The 21806-nt window shown below is 42.6% G+C and overlaps 1 protein-coding gene across 1 annotated transcript; it reads left to right on the top strand.

Annotated features, from left to right (window-relative positions):
• The first annotated feature begins 1601 nt into the window (after positions 1–1601).
• On the top strand, positions 1602–18776 carry ASB9 (ankyrin repeat and SOCS box containing 9). The gene is made up of 8 exons (XM_080363722.1): positions 1602–2223; positions 7555–7634; positions 8808–8915; positions 9360–9510; positions 10399–10533; positions 11901–12092; positions 16008–16173; positions 17380–18776. Exons 1-7 carry the CDS (start codon positions 2130–2132, stop codon positions 16130–16132), a joined length of 885 nt encoding a protein of 294 aa, XP_080219848.1. The 5' UTR covers positions 1602–2129; the 3' UTR covers positions 16133–16173; positions 17380–18776.
• The last annotated feature ends 3030 nt before the right edge of the window (positions 18777–21806 follow it).

The raw sequence follows: 21806 nt of genomic DNA, 5'->3' as shown, positions 1-21806 counted from the left end.
AGCCAGAGCCAGCTGAGTCCCTAATTTTGGACAGATTTTTTGCTAGAACTATTAATATATGAAGAAATTCTTCTTGCACCAAGAAATGGGTTGGTTACATCCCATGTAAGGGTCACTTTTGTCCAGTTTATCAGCAGACAGGCAAGGTTTTGTGATGTAAGACATTTCTAGGCTGGAACGCAGACAGGTGGAATCATCACAGGAACTGAAGATTCTCTGATGAAACAAAACCTTCAGGACCAGCTCAGGGGATAATTTTCTAGTTATTTTGGAATATACTGTGATCCAAAGGAGAAATCATGCCCTAAGAATGAAATTTCAGGGTGTAGTCCTGTAGCCCTGAAAGGAGCCCCAGTTCTGAGAATGGATGTGGAAACTGTATCCTGCCCATATTGTGGCTTTGCTTTGTCTTTGCTGCTCTGATGCTGTTAGAAGGCAAGTACAATCAAACCAGAAACTCCTTCTGTGAATGTTGTGTCCATTTACTCCACGAGATATAAATACATGCACCAGGGCAGCAACAGCCCTGGATAAAGCATGCCTATGGGCTACCAACATGCTGTGGGGATCTCAGAGGTGCATCTTGAGATGTGTCAACCTAGCCCATAAACTCAAGCAATACTAAAAGGGAAAAAATGTTTTTCCATGTCTCATTTTACATGTTAATCACCAAGCCCTATATTTATACCCCTTTCTCCATTTTCACTTTTTTTTCCCCACAACATTTTTAATGTCGAAATTTCAATGGCTAAGACACAAATGCCATTTCCAGTCAAACCAAAGTGTCAGCTTGCATCCAACATGTGGGGCCAAACCCAGAAGTCAGGAGGGCATTCAGCAGGGAGAGCCCTTTTATTAAAGATGTGAACAAAGAAACCCTCATTATGATTCCAGATCTCCTGCTTGTAGTATAAATAGGAATAAAGACGAACGTCAGTTGCTTAGGTTCAGTGGAGTTAGGATCAGAATTAGCTCATGATTAGCAACTTTGTATCTTCAAATACACGAATGCAAATTTTGCTCTAGTAGACAAACTGAAAACAAAACAACCAACTTAATTTTTATTTACATGGTTTAGACTTTCACATGGAAGTTCTGCCTGCTTGCACTTGTACACAAATGGGCAAACATTCGGGGATAGAAAAAAAGATTTGGCACTCATGAATTATGCTAATTTGGAAAAATGCAAATGCAGACGATCCATGGGAACAGAATTTTTGCAAACTGACCTAGAGAAATGAGATGGAGGCCTTCCCGAAAAAAATGTTCCCATTTGTTCACTGGTAGGTTTGCGATGTTTGTTTCAGACTGAGAGATTGCTTAAAAAACCAAAAGGTACTGTTTAGATACGAGACTGCTGGTGTGACTGTTACTCAGTGAAATCGATTGAACTGGGTGGAAGGAAATAAGCCCCCCACAGCGCCGCGATTTCCACGCCACGGAGACAGCACAGGGACCACAGTGGGAACCGCAGCTCCCCAGACATGTGGTTTCAATATCCGTAGGGTATGTGTCGGCAGCCGCCGTGCAGGAGGCCTCTGGCTTTCCATTCCTTGCATACTGCCATGGGCTTGGCAGATCAGAGGGGTGTTTATGCACAATGTACAGCACCCCAGGACGTGCGTGGCAAAGTTGCCTGCAAACAGCTTGCTGGGGAACGGTGCAGATCCGCATGCGCTCTCCTATCTCTGCAGATTTTCTTTGCAAAAGCCCTGCAGGCAAAGTTTGCTCAACTAGTTGAACTGGCTCTTTCTGTCTTGTTTTTTTTTTTTTTTTTTTGGTAAACTAAGAATTTCCTTCCTGATAAAAAAGCCACGGCGGGCTCCCCGATTGGGCGCTGTGTTGGAGAGGATGTGACATCAGGCACATCTCTCGCTTCGCTGGGTTGCTGGCTGCCTCCCAGGGCAGCTGGGGAGCTGTTTTGTTGAATCCAGACCCAGGTACTCGAGTTTCTGCATGAAGTGCTGCCGGCACCACGTCCCAGTCTGTTGCAAGGTCTGTTTGACTCGTGCACAGAGTCTGCTTAACAGATCACTCCCACTGCCGGGGGCTCACCGGGGACGATGGAATTTGAACTCCTGAGACTGACCATGAAGTGAAAAAACAGAAATTGGACAGACGGGGCTGAGATGGATGATGAGGGAACAAATCAAAATGACGGCAAATTGCAAGGAGCTGGAGGTCAGGCGCCTGCAACATCTCTATCAAACCCGCTGATGAGGGGTAAGTAACGCTCCTGCCTCACTGCCAGCCTTCGCCTCTGTAGGCAGCAGCATATGGCAGGGTTAGGCTTCAGTGGTGTCCTGCTCCCAGCACAGGTCCACAGTCAGTCCCATGCAATGTCTCCATGCCCTTGCAATTCAGAAGGCATTTTGATAAACTGTTCCTATTTGATACTCATTTTTTTTCTTGTTTTTTTTTGATGTATCGCAGAAAAGAGTGTCTGGTGCTGTCCTGCAGTTTGTACAAGTGGAAAAAAAATTGCAGTACTCAATCGACAGCACGTTAAAAAAAGAAGTTGCAGTGTGGCTTGTCTTTGATTAGTGCCAGCTGGAAACTCAGTACTGGCTCAGTTCCTCTTTTTCTCTTTTCTTTTCTTTTCTTTTCTTTTCTTTTCTTTTCTTTTCTTTTCTTTTCTTTTCTTTTCTTTTCTTTTCTTTTCTTTTCTTTTCTTTTCTTTTCTTTTCTTTTCTTTTCTTTCTTTTCTTTTCTTTTTTCTTTTCTTTTCCTTTCTTTTCTTCTCTTCTCTTCTCTTCTCTTCTCTTCTCTTCTCTTCTCTTCTCTTCTCTTCTCTTCTCTTCTCCTCTTCTCTCTTCTCTTCTTCTTTTCTCTTCTTTCTTTTTTCTTTTTTTCTTTCTCCTTTCCTTTCCTTTCCTTTCCTTTCCTTTCCTTTCCTTTCCTTTCCTTTCCTTTCCTTTCCTTTCCTTTCCTTTCCTTTCTTCTTTCCTTTCCTCTTCTTTTCTCTTCTTTCTCCTTTCTTCACTTAATTTTTCTTTTCTGCTTTTACCTTTTCTTTTTTTATTTTTCTTTGCTTTTAAATGTTCTCTTTTTTCCTTTTCCTCTTTTTTATTTTCAATGAACCAACCAATTGGTGTTGCCCAGGCTGAGCCACCAGCCCAAGTGGGTTCTTCTGCAATGGTCAGGGCACTGTCGTCAGCTGTGACAAACAATGTTGTGGTCACCAGTGAACAGTTATTCAGGCAAAGGGCCCCAGCCTGATCATTGCTCTGTTGTCTGGCCCAGAGCCATTGAAAATATGACATGGTGACAAAGGAAAAGTAATTTGACTTCACATAATAGTTTAGCTAGACATGTTCCCTGTAGCCCTGTTTTCTGAGAAGCTACTTCTTCAGCTGATGGCAAGTGCAGTGGGAATGAGGCAAATTAAGATAATATGACTTTACACTGTTCTTTATCCTTCCTGGGGATTTTCAGAACACTTCCATTCATACCAAACAGAAAAATAAGACCTGAAAAACAGATGACCAGTATATCTGCTGTGTTGTCTACCTCTCATGCATGTCATGTATGTAGATATCGAGGCTGTGTGGGAGGGAAGGGACAGCAATGTTATTAACAGTATGAAGTGAACCAGGTCCAAACTGGAGATAAGCTCTAGCAAAATGGAGTCTGGAAGGAGGGGAGCCCACACACCACACTGCTGCATATAGATAATTTGAAAATCAGGGTTTGGTCCATTCCTCTTGAGTCTACCTGCTCTGTAGCAGAGTTGGTAAGCTCTGCTGGTGACTTACAACAGGAATGTGTTGGACTCTGGCTACATACAACAAAAACTTCAGGTGAAAGCCTTTAGATATGAAAAATACCATTCGTAGTACTGTTATACATAATGCCATAGACATATGTTTATGCAAATGTGTATGCATACCTCAGCCAAAAGGATTTCAAAGCCCCTTGCGAGCTGCCCCATGCATAACTGCTGCAGAAGGAAACCAGGCTGGGGACAGGCACGTAGTCTGCAACACCCTCCACATGGTCAAAGGCTGGAAAAATGTCCTTTCAGCCATCACCACAAAAACGATTGCTCTTCTAGAAAGGTCCTGTGAATGCTCTGTGATGCATAGGGAGCAGTCAGAGTTTGCACGTTTGTGTGGTTATTGCTGTAAGGCTTTCTCTGTGTACATCACCCTCCCAGCGTTTAAGCACCCAAGTGATGGCAAGTGAGCAATTATCACCAAACCTCTAATGTAACCTCTGGGCTGGCTGGGATTTTCAGTGGTAAAAGTGAAACTAGGTGATCCAATGCCAGCGAAAGCCAGTGGGTTTTTGGATCTCTAGGTGCTGAAGCTATTGAGACCTGACTCAGCCTGCCTGTGGACTAAGGTGTGGGTAAATTTCAAGTTTGAATTAATAGTCTCATTCCTCTGAAAAAGAGCAGCTGTACACAGTTTTGGCAATCAGAAATCCTAGTTGTTGTGATGGTACATGCAGTGAACACAGCTGTGCTACCCACATGCACCGGCCTTGCTCCTTCACAGGCAGCTCTAGTGGGCAGAGTGTTTTAAGGACTTTCCTGAAAAGTCACAATTTCAGGATTTTTGAAGTCCATGGCCAGCTAGCACTGGCATTTGCTTAGGCTTTAATCAAAAGCCTGTGTATGGTATATAACAAATACTATTCATCTGAATTACTGAGGGTGTGCCTTATGTGCTGTGCAAAGCAGGGAGTGAGACCCCAGTGTCCACTGCAGCCTCCCTCCTCTTGCAGGTGAGAAACACAAGCTCCAGCCCAGAACAGGCAGAAAACAGAAGAATTGTGGTTTGCTGGAGGGTGATCCTTGGGCACAGGAATAGGGGAAATTTGCCTTCCCCTGCAGGGAATGCTGCTACAGGGCCAAGGTGTTTGCTGCAGATGGAGCTGGGGTAGAAGAAATGCAGCTCAGGGCTGCACTGTTCATGGTGGCAGATTTGGAAGAACGTTGCAGCAATTAGTCATCAGACAGGCCTTTAAACCCCCTCTTCCCAATATATCCAAGTCTAGTCTGAAGTTACTGTAGGCCTCCACTTCTATTCAGAAAAAAAAAAAAAAAATCCTTGTTTCCTCTCATTATAGAATTCCCAGCTTTTTATTTTCCACTCACATTTTGACACTTATGCGGTCAATCTTTTATTTTATTGTTAAGACCTGGCAAAGTACAAGATAATGGCTACTCCACAGATGACTGTGGTCTGGTCTGGCTCCTTTTTAGAGTCTCAGTAGAAACCTGCCTTTTCTCAAGCAAGCACTGAATGGATAAATTCTGCACATGGAAATGATGGCCTGACCGTGCACCTCCCTGTTTGTCACTAGAGTGCTCACACATTGACACAGCAACTTGGTAGCTTGCCCAAAACCCCACCTGTATTTGTGTGGCCAAAAAAAGATCAAGCTGCAGCTCAGAAAACTTGTTCCTCAGTCTAGATTTTTAGAATTATTGTAAACATGCTCCCCTTGCAACTCGGGCAGATTGGGCAATTGCATTGGTTTCTAAATGGGAACCCCAAAAGCTTTTTACAGAGCCTGGATACACAACCAATGGTAACACAGGCAGGATCAGCAAGAACAACAGCGTGGTCAGATAAGCATGATTTGGCATGCATCACTTGAAGCAAAGCTCTTTTAGTCAATTAATGATATAGTGCTTTAATAACTGTAGCACAGTTTGGTTTTCCGTACAAGACCAGAACCACAGCTTCTGGAAATCGCTGTCCATTTGCTGACGCCAAAGCATGTTTGTGAACTTAATGGAACTACATGTTTGTTGTGGGACATGGCCTATGGAACACTGAAGGAGGTGGGCAGAGCTCAAATGATGCCAATAGCAAAGAATACCGTTTTCTTCAAAAACTAATAGATGTACGTTACCCAGATTTCCTGAGTTTGTTTCTCTTTTCATTTCATGTACTCGGTACCACCCATAAAGCTCTATTGGGGTTACATCTCTACCATCCTTTGGCCTTCTAATTTTAAGGCTTCTCCCAAATATTAATCACATAGTGAAAATAGTACCAGATTGGAAATAATCACTTGATTCATTAAGTATTTTCTTGTTAGATATTTCTGTACTGCTAAATAAAAGAGACTGGGACCATATCTGTCTTTGAGACCAAATGATGTGGACTGACTTGCCTTTACATTTTCCCTGCTTAAAGCTCAATGCTGAATTATCCGCCTGGCTTTCTTTTCTTAGCAGTGCAGATTTACCTGCCAAGTCCGCATTGTCTCATAGTCACAGGCAGTAGCTGGAAGGTTTCAAAGTGTTCACCCAACACCTAGTCTGTAGGCCATGGTCGTTGGATCACCAAACACCTTCCCCATCCTCTGGCAACAAACTTGTAATCTGAAGGAAAAGACCCAAACTCACAGCTATAACAAATAGATGCTAAGAGCAGGAGAAGCTTTCTCCCCAGGGAGAGTGTAGGAAAGAGACTGCCCTGTGCTCAGAGGAGGCACACCCTCATGGCTAATGGTCCCTCCAAGCCTGCTCTCCAAGATGTCTCTTCTTCGGAATTCAAAGCTGGTTGGTAGTTGTTTTAAATGTACCTCTGAGAAGGATATACTGACCAGATAACAGAAGCTCCAACCACCAGGTCAGTGTCCTGTCTCTGGTCGTGGTCAGTCTCCAGGGGACACAAAATAAACCTATTCCACTTGTGTAATCTAGTATAGCAGCTGAAAACCTCCACAACACATCCAAGTCAGTCATTGAGGTTTTTCCCTGTAGCTACTGGAAGGACAGCGGGACTTCTTCAGAGAGTATAGCAAAATGTGTTTCCAAAAGAAGCTGGGTGAAATGCCCTTTGCAAATACTTCTCTTCCTTCCCAGGGGGAACCTGGGCCAATGACGTAGACCAGACATTGTTTTTGAGGCAATTGATGCTGAAAGAAGTAAATGTCTCCAAGAAGAAATATTGCCCTCAGCTGGGTCTGAGCCATAAAACCTGTAATACTGAAGATCCCCTTCTATTAATACTTGTATTTTATGTACCTGCTGTACCTCACTTCGTGGTTTCAGTAAAGCAGATAATACAGCTATTACTTAAAGTGCACTGCTGCACAGGCTAACACTAAACACTGAAAGGCAAAATCGACAGGTAACACAATTTATCTCCTTGTACTTTGGCACCTTCTCTTGTTATGCATTGTTGACTCTAGCCCATCTCTGAACAGGAGTAAATGATTGAGCAGTCATACCCTCTTCAAAACATAGTCCTTTTGAGCTAATTGGTAAAGTGCAATGAGCTTGTGAAAACAAAAGCACTGGAAAAAATTCAAAACAAGGGACAAGCTCAGTCAGATCAAGGTGGTGCTCTGCAAATCCCTCTCTCATGTTTCGAAGGGAATGCTGCTGTTCAGTGCCAACAAGGGATGAATTAAAAACACACCCAGAGAGAAGCCGTCCTCTTGTCTCACATGCTCCCAGCAGCTGCTCCAAGGGAAGCTCGGGAGCTCGCCTAATAAATTAGAGACTTTTACTGGAGTCACACAGCTGAAGCAAAAAACCACTGATGAAACAGTCCACAGAGCCTTTTTCCTGTCTTTCTGTTTGTACAGACCTTGTTTCAGACTGGTCTCCTTTACACGATGCCTCCATCCATGGGCGTCTGCTTACACTGAAGAAACTCATCAAACAGGTACCTCTCTGCTGGGCTAATGTGATCTCTGCTGGGCTTGCTCAGTTGTTGAATGCAGTCTGGGCTTTATTGTGAAACCTCCAGGGTGAGAAAATCATGTTGACTGTAATGCAGTGAAATCTGCATGTAACAGATTTTTTTGTTTCCTACAAGTGGTTCATTGACTCTGTGCACTAAGCTGGTGATGTATCAAAATACCCTGGCTCATACTTTAATTTTGGTGCAAGCAATGGTACTCCGGTTCCTGGGATCTCCAAGTGACTGAGGGATTCCTTCTGCAGCTCCTGCACCTGTGAGCTGTGTTTGGTTCCCCAGGTGGGGGGCAGCTCCAAACTTAGGCAAGGTTCTGGTTGATGTTTCAATTCAGCCATCCGCATCTGTTTCTGAAGTGCCTGAGAGTACCCAGGTCCCCTGCTCCCACTGCAAAATGCTACAGCAAGGGAGAACCAATTTCTGAACCTCACTGCTCTCTTTCTTTGAAATTCTTGGGTTTAGCCTGTGGAGGAGTTGACAGAAAGGAAAGGGTTATTGGAAACTACTCCAGATTAACCTTCTGGAGCACCAAGATTGCTGGAAAAAAGTTCCTGTAGAATCAAACCAATGGTTTCTAATGCAGGGGGTGGTTTTCCTTCAGAGCATGCCATGCTCTGACCAAAGACCAGAAAACACCTCAAAAGCAACTCGGGATTCAATCCAGTCAAACAACCGCAGACTCAGCAGGCACGAGGTCAGAATGCTTGAGCCATGTAAAAAGGCGGCAGTCACGACCCTGCCAAACACTCTAGTACAAATATTTAAACTTTTTTTTTTTTTTTTTTTAAATTTCAGAGTTTGTTATTCATGGTGCAGTAGAAATAAAAATATTCTGAGTTCCTAAAAGGATGCCTGTATTGTTCCATCAGACAGTCTCTGGACTCCAGCTTTTTGTACCTATTAGCAGTGTGTAGAAGGCATGACCTCTTTCTCTGCTTACCTATTGAGATGAGCAACTCCAGGTAGTTGAGGAAGGTGTGATCACATAAACCTTTGAAGGTCATTATAGAACGAGTTGGTTTTGTTGTTGTTGTTTTGTTTGTTTGTTGTTTGTTGGTGGGGTTTGTGTGTGGTCTGGGTTTTTTTTTGTATGAGGGTTTTGTTAGTTGGTTGTAATGGTATTTCCTATTAATTCATCAGGGGAGTGACGTGAATCTTGTTACAGCAGACCAGGTGTCTCCTCTCCATGAAGCCTGCCTAGGGGGTCATGCTGCTTGTGCCAGTGTCCTGTTAAAACATGGTGCTCAGGTGAGGGCATGATGGACAGACCATTGCTTCAAGTGTTGGTATGTTGTATTATCACATTTTAATGCTAAGTGATGTACTATTTTATGACAGTGTATCACTGTGGTTTACACTCTGTACTTAGTTCAGCTTAGAGTACACACGTTATAAAAGGCACTTCATAATAAAGCAATCTGAAAAGCACAAATATAAAAAACACTTATAACTGTTCTTCAGATGAAGGTGAAGTGTTCCCATCATTTACTGAAAGAATAAGGGGAAGTTCCTCTTGCATAGCGTTTCTAATCCTGCAACAATTAAGGGTGTATTTACTTTTATGCACACACTGATTCCGTTGGCATCAATATACAGAACCCTATTTTCTGCTGCAAAACTGGATAATTTTAATTTATTTTGAAATACTGAGAAGACTAACAAAAAGCCTGATTGTGTTTTTTTTCCCCCCAGGTGAATGGAGTTACTGTTGATTGGCACAGTCCGTTGTTCAGTGCTTGTGTCAGTGGCAGTGTGGCTTGCCTGAATTTATTGCTGCAGCATGGAGCCAGCCTGCACCCACCCTGCGACTTGGCATCCCCCATCCATGAAGCTGCTAAGAGAGGTAACCCCATGGGCATCTGCACCCCTTTCCATGTTACTAGCAAGGTGTTGAAGTAGGAAAGAGAGATAAAGAAGATCATTTTCTTGATCTGGGTCATGTGAAATACCTTTCTAGTTGGTCTAGTCATAGAATCATTTTGGTTGGAAGAGACCCTCAAGATCATTGAGTACAACAGTTAACCTAACACTGGCACTAAACCATGTCCCTAAGAGCCTCATCTACATGTCTTTTAAACACCTCCAGGGATGGTGATTCAACTGCTTCCCTGGGCAGCCTGTTCCAATGCCTGACAACCCTTTTGGTTAAGAAATTTTTCCAAATCCCCAATCTAAACCTCCCCTGGTGCAACTCGAGGCCATTTCCTCTCATCTTATCACTTGCTACTTGGGAGAAGAGACCAAGACACACTTAGATACAATCTCCTTTCAGGTGGTTGTAGAGAGCGATAAGGTCTCCCCTGAGCCAGTTTCTGTCACCTCTGGTGCTCACCAAGGGCAGCTCAGCTGGGCTCTCAGGGACCTCTGTGTTCTTATGGTGACGCCTGGAAGGGGTTGCATTGTCCACCTCAGTTGCCTAAAATGGAAGACAACGGAGGGAGTCGTCTGGCTATCTTCAAAACCAGTGGACAGAAACATAGTGTGATTTGTCTCATTCTTGGTAGACATCTAAAATGAATCAGATAAAATGTGAGGGCTTTAGACTCTTTTGCTAATCTTGGCTTTGCAGCTCCCATTTTCCAGGTTGAATATACTGGAGTGGATGAAAGCATTGTACTACCAACTCTTGACAAAATATTGAATCTTTGCTGAGTTACATGGCTGCAATAGAGGATTTGCTGAAAAAAATCCTTGTTCTCTGTGAGATGACTCTTCCTTTATCCCTTTTAAGGTCATGTGCAATGTGTTGAATTCCTCGCGTCTCATGGGGTAAATATAGATCACAACATCAAGCATCTGGGTACTCCACTTTATGTAGCTTGTGAGAATCAGCAGTTGACCTGTGCCAAGAAGCTACTTGAGTCAGGTAAAAAGAAAAAATAAAGGATGGTGTACTTTAGTTTCCTGTAACATCTATCTTTGGATTCTCTTTGCGTGAAAGATTTAGAGGAACTCATGCTCTGGGATCTGGAGATGTTTTGCTTTTAATGATAGCTCTGGGTTACTTGGGGTGGCAGGGTAACCAGGGTCTTCTGACCCAGGAATTCAGTTTTACAGCTTCCAGCAAAATTATGAGTGATCCTGGATTTCACAAGGCCGGTGATGCCTGGAACAAACACCACCCTTTCCAGTGCTTGTGTGTGTGATGGTGTGATGCGGCAGTTACCTGAGTGGGCAAGGAAAAAAAATCATTTTTTTCTTGTCCTTTGTCTTTATCCAAAACAATTGATTCAATCATTTTTGCATAGTATTTCTGTGAACATATTTTAATTCCCAATGAGTTCTTAAAAAGTTTAAACATTTCCAACACAGAAAAACATTCTGCACTATATACCTTGTGTCAATCAAACCTAGCTATAAATTTAAGCACTTGGATAATTATACAAGACAGTTTCTTGTTATATGCAGTAGTGCACCTTTTGTAACCAAAAGGACCATATTACCTAAATTACCCACATAGCTTGTGCAAAAATGATGGACCAACAAAGCCTCTTTGGAAAAAACAAGGCAAGCATCATGTAGATCACCTTATGCACTATTTAGGACAGTTGACTTTTTTTGGAAGAGGTCAAATACAAGTGTCTAAATTTTAAATGTTTGGCTATTATTTTCTGGTTTTTTACCATTTTTTGCTGCCTTCTATATATGAAAATATATACTATAAAAACATTATAAATATTCTTGAATTAGTTCTACAGCTCACCATTCTTAGGGTGTTTTAGAAGCCATTAACCCAGGGTAATGGATAAGGGAACGCTCATCAGGGACACTTGTTTATAACCTCCTTTGCAAAGGGGTTCTGGATCATTTGCATCTTCACATTTTACCCCAACAGATACTTAGGCATTTGGAAATCCCACCAGCTTAAACCTCTGGTACAGAGCAGGCTGAAACCCTGCATGTATCTTAAGAGAATGGGGCACTGGAATGGGGAGCAAAGGTGGGACATAGATGGAACTACATCTTTGTCCTGCTTCAAGATATCCATGGGCTGGGCATTCACTGTTCCTCTGGGATCAGTTTTTAGTCACAACCACACTCCACCTCAACCAGTGTGAATTGTGTGTTGCAAATTGTAGTACAAGTCCCCAGCATTAGGAAATACACCTCTGGGTGGATGCTACAGCATTTATGGGTTATTCAGAGAAATAGCAGCTAGTATAGGAAATGGAAATAGGCTACAGAACAGCCATTATTCTATGTCATTATTCTTCGCCATCTCTTGGTGTTCAGGAGCAAATGTGAACAGCGGCAAGGGCCTGGACTCCCCTCTGCATGCGGCCGCCAGGAATTGCAGTGCGGAGCTGGTGACACTGCTGATCGACTTTGGAGCAGACATTTGGGTGAAGAATGCTGAAAGCAAGAGGCCAATGGAGCTGGTTCCTCCTGGCAGCCCTATGGGCCAACTGTTCTTGCAGAAAGAAGGTACCTCTTACTGCTTGTTTGATTTGTTCACTTGGGATTCATTCAGGAAGAACCACACAAATTGCTGCAAAAGGCCATGCTATTCCATGCCACAAGCACCACAAAACTGAGGATAACTAAGCTTACCTCCATTTGGTGATATGGATGCTGTGTTTTCTAGTACCAGAATATAGTGGAGCATAGGGATAATGGTAACAACAACAACCCATCTTTCAACATCCAGATTGTGTATCTGCTGCATCATGAGCAATTGTATGGAGCTTGCAGTATAATGCAAAATAGCTTTTAGAGTGAAAAAACAAGCAAAATGCTCCTTGGAAATTAAAGGTGGCTTTTTCTCATTACCTAAAGTACTGAAGTTGCTGAGAGTCTCTCAGTTCCCTTGTTTCTGAGATGGGAGTAGACCAAGAGGTGTTATCTGGAGCGTGTCGAGAAACACAGGCAGAAAATCACCTCTGATGGGAGTTGAGGCTAGCTGGTGAGCCCTAGGACTGGGATGTTTAGTTATACAGTATGCTGATGTCAGGTACATGCCGGATACTGGTCTCAGCATAAATGCAAAATTGCAACCAGAAAAAATTCAATGCATGTGATACAGAAAAGGAAATAAAAATATGTATATATGTATTGAAAGACTCTTCTAGTTCTTTGCCTTTTATTGTTGAGCAAAGTTCTTATGTAGGTACAAATGTATCTTTAAAATTAAAGACTCTATATTAGGGTTTTGGTGGGCATTAAGAAAAATTGCACAAGAATAATATTATGAATATATATACATTTATATGTTTATAAACTAGTCTTTTTTTAAAGGCCAACATTATGTTCTGAATAATCCAGCAGTATCAAACTGTAGGCTTAACCTTCAGGAAGTGCTTATTTTGTACCTGTAAATGAAATAGTTCCAAGTCCATTTTATTTTATTGATTATGAATACTTTAATGAGAGAAATCTAACTTACCAGTCTTCAGAAAAATTAGAATAATGTCTCTTGTGTCTAATAATTGGTGTACTTGCGTTCTTCTTTAGATGTTCTCATTCAGTCAGTAAACTATACACATTATTAGATAATCTGGATTTGCATTATGTTAAACAAGTTGCTGATGGTGTGCTTCATAACCCTTATTATTCCAGTTACATGTTGATGTGATTGTTTTCATGAATAGATTTATACCAAGGTAAAACTGGAATAATAAAGTGATTAATCAGGACCTGCTTGAGACAGCAACACGAAAATAACAGGGTGAAAACAAATGTGATGTGCATTTTAGGTATGAGCAACAGATATTTCGTTTCCCAGCCTAATCTATGGTGCACAGAGCAGTGATCTTTTTGAACTCAAATCCCTGCATTGTCGGACTCCTGACTCCCATGGCACTACATGTGTCCTGTTTATTTGAGATTAAAACCAAACAAGCCAGCAAATAAGCAAACAAACAACATTTCAGGCACACCCTGTGGAGCTGGCCCAAGAAACTCTGTTTGGGCTGAGCTGGCAGCTTGGGCAATAAGGAACTTTTTAAAGTGAAATACAGCAACCAAAACAGAAATTATAAATGCTTGGAGGGCATTTTGTGGCTGAAGACTGTCCCATGTTCTCTAACATGCCCTTCTCCAAGTAGGGTCATGCCTGATGGGCACCTGATGTCTAACTTTGTTGGCTGGCTGAACGGTTGCAGCCTGTAGGAGTGGTGCAAACATTTCATGCAGAAGTTTCGCAATTTGCTGTAGGGATCACAGTCACCTCACCAGCCCCATGGCACCTCAGCACCGGCACAGCCATGATGCTGCTCTCCTGCCCTGCTCCCACACATGGATCCTCTCCCCGTATGCCACAGATGCTGGGGGGCAGCAGCCCCATGCCCATGGCCAGGGCAAGTTGGAGGGAGCCAGTTTTTCCACTAGAGATGAGTTGGTGAGTGCGCTGACCTAGAGTTGCCCTATGACTAGCCCAGACCAGGTATATTGTGTCTGATGGTCTTCTTTCCCAGGACTTCACCACGCTACCAGACCACCCTCTACCCTGCTTGTATCGCAGGGAGAATCATACATGTGGGTGGGAGGACTAGCTGGTGATCCAGAAATGCAGTTTATGAAGAGCCCAGTCACAATTGCTAAATATTTTTGGCATATTGACACTGCTTGTGTATTGATGAGTCTTCAGTTTTTCTTTCTTTTTTTTTTTTTTAATGGAAGCTTTTTGAAATGGGATGTTTGCAGACAGGACATTTATCTGTAGGATCTGAGGGACCAAACACATGTGTAGAGTGACACTGCAATAGCCAGTCTCGCTTGCCCGGTATCGACTTGCCTTGTTACCTTGTACATAAGCACAGGGTAACTCATCTGCTGACTCCTAGCAGGAGAGCACAGTCCTTACAATAGTGCAGTGATCTTCGGCCATGCAGGAATACTGGAAAGGTGGTGTTCTGCACGAGGGAAGATTCAAACGCTGGTTAAAGGTGCCACCTCACCGCATTTTTGCTGCGGCCCCTGTTTCCTTCCTACTGTACTTCACTCCTCCTCCAGCGCTAACATTTTGCTTCTCTGGTGAGCACTATCTTACCCACTCAGCAGGCAGACGTGGTGGGTAGCACTCAGACTGTCCCCTCCCAGATCACTTACCTCTCTCTTGCTTTCTTCTGTGTCTCTTTTTGTCCCCTCCCTACTCCCATCATCCAACCCCCACATCCACTCTTTTGCTCTCCCTGCTTGGTCTTTCTTCCCTCCCACAGCCCCCCTTGTGACCTTCTGCGCTTGTGACCCCTGTGTGCTGCACACTGGGGCACAAATGACACAATGGAAGGCTGAACATTGACAGGCACCACAGTTAAAAGCATCACACAGGATCCACCTCTTTGTGAAAAGGATAAACCCCTCCCCAGCTCTGGAACCCTCAGCACAGGAAAGACATGGACCTGTTGGAGAGGGGCCAGAGGAGGCCACAAACATGATCAGAGAGCTGGAACAACTCTGCTCTGAGGACAGGCTGAGAGAGTTGGGGTTGTTCAGACCAGAGGAGACTCTGGGGACACCTTATTGCAGACTTCCAGGGGCCTATGAGAAAGATGGAAGCAGATGTTTTAGCAGAGACTGTTGTGTTAGAACAACGGGTAATGGTTTCAAACTGAAGAAGGGGAGATTCAGGCCAGACATGAGGAAGACATTTTTTACAATGAGGGTGGTGAAACACTGGCCCAGGTTGCCCAGAGAGGTGGTAGATGCCCCATCCCTGGAGACATTCCAGGCCAGGCTGGATGGGGCTCTGAGCAACCTGATCTAGTTGAAGATGTCCCTGCTCAGTGCAGGGCAGGTGGACTAGGTGACCTTTAAAGGTCGTTTCCAACCCAAACTATTCAATGATTCTATGAATCTACGTTTATACCTCAATAAATGAAAAAAGCAGCATAGATCCTTCAGCAGGGTTTGTATTTCTCAATATCACTTAATTTAGAAGGTCTTACAAAAAAGGCTTATACAGTATTTCTTTTACTATGTGTTTGTCACTATTAGGAAATACATCTCAAGAAAGTGGTGGGCTACAGATTTGAATCTCACTGGGGAGTCAGGGCAGCAAAGGACTTTGAAGAAAGCATAGATCATCTCTTTGTCTCAGACAACACAAACCATTTCACATTGATGTAGCTTAAAAGGGAAAGACTGGCACTGCTAATGCTAATTGTGGTTGTGTAGTGACAGAGAGTGACTAGGTTTGAACTGAATCGCAGGTGGGCTAATGTCCTTTGGTGGGCAGAGGTCTGGATTTTCACTGCTGAGCATCCTGGGGTGGCCACATGCCCCTTGTGTGAGGTGGGTTGCAGGAGCTGGGAGCAATGGTAATGCACAGCTGCTGTTTTGGCTTTACAGTTTTGGTGTGATAAAGCCACATGTGTAACCTCTTACTGTCTCTCTCTCCAGGGCCGCTGTCCTTGATGCAGTTGTGCCGCCTGTGCATTAGGAGGTGCTTTGGACACAAGCAACATCAAAAAATAACTGGACTTCTCCTCCCAGATGAGCTGAAACATTTCCTTCTCCATGTTTAAGCCTATCATGTTCAAAATGGTGCTTTTAAAGACACAATCAGGTTCGTTGAGGAAAGACTCTTCTAATCAGTAGTATTGCCAATGCCTGCAGTGTTAATTTGTGATAATTGCTGGTCCCTAGTAAATCCCTAGGTCCAAGAAGCACAGGACTGACCGACGCACTCACTCCTCACTGCCACCACCCCTGGCAAATCCATCACTTAGAAAGGAGTAGTTCTTCATGGTTGCATGCTGAAGCTTGAAAACGTGACTGAAGAACCCCCTGGGAAGCATCGAAAATGAGCACAGAGTTTTAAAATAGATCTCTTGATTCTCTGTATCCTGGCACAGTTTCAGAGGGCTTGTGGTTGATCGCCCTTTACAGAGACAACATGTATCCCCACACAGCACTAACAGCACTTCACATACATATTAAGGATATTGAGGATAGCTACACTTTCTCTGTGAGCAGCATTCATCTTCCTGTCATCTGTGAGGTCTGTACCCATACTGCTGCACAGATAAGAAAAGGGAGTCCTCTGGCAAATGTTATTTATTTTCCAAGTATATCGCACTGTGGATAGATAAGCACCAACCAGCAATCATTTGAATTTAGGCCAGCATCTGAAACATGTGTTTCTGCTGTGACATCAAGTGGGTCACTGCTGATGGCAGTTCCCTACAGAGCAACAATAGAGAGGAGAAAGTTTTTAATCATCTATTAAAATCACTTATTCCTGATGCTTTGAGACATAAGGGAGGCATGCTTCAGTACTACACATTTTCTCCTTGTAGCATATTATTTTTCAAGGACACAGCCTAACAGGCCATCAATTGCAGGCATTGGGTGCTCCTCCCCTCTGCCCTGACAATTAGGTGATATTTCCTAAGCGTTTGTCTGCACACATCAGAATAAAAGAACAGCTTCCATCCTCTTTCTCCACTCAAGGAAAGAGATCATTTTAAGATGATCATCATTTCCTCGGAAAGAAATGCCCATTTATGACATTTTCCATGGAAGCAATAATAATAACACCTCTAATGTATGGTCATGAAACAAACAGTGGAAGTACTGAAATTATAGCCTATTCCAAATTAAAAAGATAATAGATAATTTCTGCCCTCTCTCACAGCTGCTGAGTTGCTGGATCAGAGTATGTATCTCTCAAACAAACATGACATATGGTTCTTATTCCACTAAGACTGTAAAAGAACAAATATTTTCTCCAGCTTAAGTTTAACACTGGCTGTTTTTCTTTCCCTCCCAGAAACACATCCTGCTGCCACAAAACTAAGTGCTGTTGTGACCACTCTGCGTTCTCCCAGGCATTCCCCTGGGAATATCAGGTGCCTGATACACACGGGAGTGAAGATGCTGAAGCTCCAGCTCTTCTGCCCACTGTGTCACTCCCGCATCAGAGGGGCAGGAACCTGGACTTTGGTAATTTTGGAGACACTTTCCTTCCTGACTTCACTGTGAAGACACCTGCAAGAGTGGGCTTGGTGTGCAAAAATTGTGATGACATCATTAACACCAGCAATCAGATAAGTGGAGTCTTCATCTTATAAGTGGAGAGACCAGCAGCTTCCAAACACACAAACTTATTTTTATGTTTACTAGTGTGCCATTGTGTGCAGTGCAAGCCTCCTTTCCCATACGGGAAGTTAAAGAGGATGGATCAAATGCAACCCGGATGCTCATATTTGATGTAAATAACAATTCAAATCCTCAGCTAGAAAACATGACTGCTGTCTATAGGTATCCAGTGTGATGGTTTGAATGTTTTTGCACTGATCCAACACAGCAAAAATCATGCTGCTGGTTTTGTGGGACGCAAAAATTGTAACCTAATGGGACAAAATGACAAACAGTTAGATCCATAACTCTCTTGTGATAGAGACACTTAGAAATCTTCAACCCAATTCATCACACATAATTTGAACCATGTGAAAATCGCTGGCTGGTTTAAGATAGTCATCTATATTCTTTTCCTCCTGCTGGGGAAGAAAATAGACACCTGTGTTCATAGGTTGAATAAAAGCATGCATCTGGGATAGGACAGGTGGATCCTTCTAAAATAAGTATCTTGGCTAAGCTGAATCTGGATTGAAGAGGCAGGGAACAGATAATGAACGTAATGCTTAACTTTTTAAGATTAAAGTGTGAAGAATCCCTGCAGTGGTGACACATCTGAAAGATGCAGATCCAGCTTATTACATTTTAGATGATGAAAAACATTTTTTATGTACTAGTTTTATTATTCACCTTTAAGTATCTTATTTTGTAACCTCAGCCAATGGGTTTATAGGAGTAATGCTAATACCAGGATAGAATTGCTCTGGGAAGGTGGTGAAAGTGTTGCTTCCAGATTGCTTTTCTTCTAGAAATTTCATAGTGTGACTCTGTTTACTTGAATCCCCCTGATCAAGTGTAATTAGAATGAATTCTGTATGCTCAGCTTGTATCATCATTTGTTTATTTATTTTAATATAAATTGTGATCAACACTGGTGAATTACAACTTTATGCATCAACACTTATCCAGTTATCAACTGTTAAAGTTGTACAAGATGCACTCTGATAAGCTCAACTTGAATAAGCTCAGCCTGAATAAGCTCATGAGGTTTGGATCTTTTCTTATATTTGAAACCATTGGAAATGTAGTGCAGGACTTGAAAGATTGTCAGGAATGTATTTTATCAGATTCCTTGATATTATTTTGCTAGCTGTTTGATAGTAGTCAAGCCACAATTTTATAGAATATTTGCTCAAAAATAAATGATTTATACTCTTATTTTATTTTCATTCATCTTTTAAATGATAGCACTAATTTTATGATTGTCTATGGAGTTTTGCACTGAACTCTAGTGTTGTGCAATCCTGCCTAGAGGCAGGTAGTATATAGAATAATTCCTTCATATAGACATAAAGATAAGACTAAAATGCAAATACTGTGAAAATCTTGCCTTTTTTGCTGATGTTTTAAGGTAAAGTTGGACTCTTCCAATTCTTCATCTGCTCAGCTGAGGGTTAGTCAAAAGGATGCAGAGACTTCACAAAGCAGGAAAAGATGTAAATGAAGATAGTCGCCCTCTTAATTTTTTGTTGTTGTTATTACTTTTTGTTTGTTTGTTTTGGTTCTTTTTACTGATTTGCATCAGTTTGTTTCTCCTGTCTCTTCAGCAAGAGGCACGTGTAATGATCTGAGTGGCTTCGCACGTGCCCACACAACAGGAACCATTTACTGCAAGTGAACATGTGGAGGACCCTGTAGGGTCAGAAGTCCAAGGGGTATCTGTCGACATCCGATGGGTACACTGTGGGGCTGGAGAGACATGGGAGGGCAGCAGTCCCCTCTCTGATGGATGCACCCCTGGGTGTCGTTGCCCACAGAAGCCAGCCAAAAGAGAGAGGACAATGCCACCAAGATGCTTTACAAGTTGTTGTTTCTGCTGGGTACAGAGCTGCTTATGAAAACTGTGGAACTAAACAATGAACAGCTCAACAAAAGAAGACAACTGATTTAAGCAATATTTTTTTCTTTTGATTTATTAGAAGATGTCTGACTCAACAAATCATTCCAAAGTTGTTTTGGTTCTACAGCAGTTGCCAGGTGGGATCAGCCATGTCCCAGGACTCAGTTCTTCATTCTGCAGTTACATGTAACAGTCCACAGCTGCCCAGTTCTTGCCATTTCATTTTGTGCTCTTAACCGGAAACCACAGGCATCTTAATTCAGTAAATGTAATATGCAGCTTTGAAGCATATGCAGAGAATGTCCTTTTGCCTCTCCACTGACATGAGTTCATTTCCAGATGATGAAGAAGGAAATTCCGTGAAATAAAATTTACTTTACAGGCTCAGCAAAATGGGACGGATCATCTGCAAAATAGTAGATTAGTGGTCCTAGAAGAGAGAAAAGAGTGCTTGTATCCCTAAGCTGGAATATACTCAATTTCCCCGAGAGTCATGTTCTTGAGAGCCACAGGTCCAGGACTTGATGTTCCTGAAACCATGTTTTCTTGCTTAACACATGCAGTGTATCTGTCAAAGTGGAGACTGCCTTGCCCTGCAGTCCCAGCCTGAGTCCTGCTGGCTTTGGATAAAAATTCCTGGGAGTTATTTCTTTGCATATGGAGCAATTATTTGTCGTTCTTTGATACTTTGCCCAGCTCACTGCTCCCAGGGATGCTCACTTTCATGTATACAGGCAAAACGATGCAAAAGTGCTCTCTAGGATGCGTCAGGGAGTCCACTTTTCTTTAAAATGACAGCAGGGAACGACTGCTAGGAAGATAAATGTTTCAAGTTCTTATATCCTTGTTCAACACAGTAACCTTTATTCCAGTTCTGAGTGCTCAGGTAGCACACCTGGACAATACCTGGGTCATGTCACCATGCAACATGGTCTTGTTTCCTTTCTACACCAGTTGAAGCCTTTACTTTCTGAACTACTGCTTTTTGTATTTTTAAAGGTCCTGAAACCCATTAATCATTCCAAATTCAAAATACACAGGACTAGATGAATGGCTTTAGCACCTGTGAAGTAAAATTGAGTTGGAAATCTGTCAGCTGTTTCACTTCACAAATTAAACTGTGGAGTCTCTGCTGTGTCTAGGGCTTTTGAAATCCCTAGAGCTTTCCTTTCTGTGCTCTGAAAAATACAGTGGTAGCAGTTAAACCAGCTCTTTGTCTCGTGAAAGCACGCTGACTCTGAAACCTGAAGGTTCATACAGACCTTGGAAAGATGTTATGAATACAACAAATATAGGATTGTCTCATTGCCTTTGAAACTGCTCTTTTTATAAACTTATTTTGGGGAATCAGAATAGTGTGCGTTTTGTGTTTGACTAAATAATGATCCCAAAATAGGAACTTCTGATTTTGCAAACTTCTGCTTGGAGTAAATCTCCCAGCAAAGGTTTTGCTATCCCCAGTGCTCCCCAAAGGTTGGTCACTCTTTGGTGCACTCCTGATGAGCACAGGGACTGAGGCTGAGAAACTTGTTATCCCTTCCAACTGTTTACATATAATTTTTCCTATAAGCTGATAGGCGGCACCTCCACCTTTACACATCTCTTCAAAAAGAACTACAGACCTCTTTCCATAATACCTACACTCACATTCGTGGATTCAGAGCAGGCAACAAAGGTACTTCTGCTCCTCAGTTAATCAGACCTCAGTCAGCACAAGGTGTGAGCATATCCTGACTTCCTTGGAATTAGGGCTATTAGTCTGTCCCATGGAAAAGGCAAAGCACTCCTCAGGCCCAGGGAACACCAGCTTACTCTCTTTGCTCACTGACTGCTGGAGAGGGGTGGCTTTGCTCACAACTTCAAGTCACTTTTTGGCCAGACAGACACCGTACCCAAAACCTCTTCCTCACAGACCAAAGGCTGAGGAGTAGCTTTTTTTTCTCTTCCAAGCTATAATTACTTTTATTATTTCTGAGGTTAGAAAGTAAACAAAACCAACCCCAAGCAGTGCAATCTAAATCAAGAAAATTGTTCATTTTTATTGCAGGAACAGAACAAAACAGATAAAAAAATTACCCAGCAGTTGGGCTATTGGGACATATTCTTTAGGGGTGATGGAAGTAAATTCAAATCCCCTCCTAGAATGAAATAGCTTCAATCTCTATCTTTGATATCCTTAGTGCTTTTGGAGATAGATCCTCCTTAATTTTGGTGAATCT

This window comes from Nesoenas mayeri, assembly GCF_963082525.1.
Source record: "Nesoenas mayeri genome assembly, chromosome: 1".
NCBI lineage: Eukaryota > Metazoa > Chordata > Aves > Columbiformes > Columbidae > Nesoenas > Nesoenas mayeri.
The sequence above is the reverse complement of the archived record's forward strand: the minus strand, read 5'-3'. Positions and strand labels throughout refer to the sequence as shown.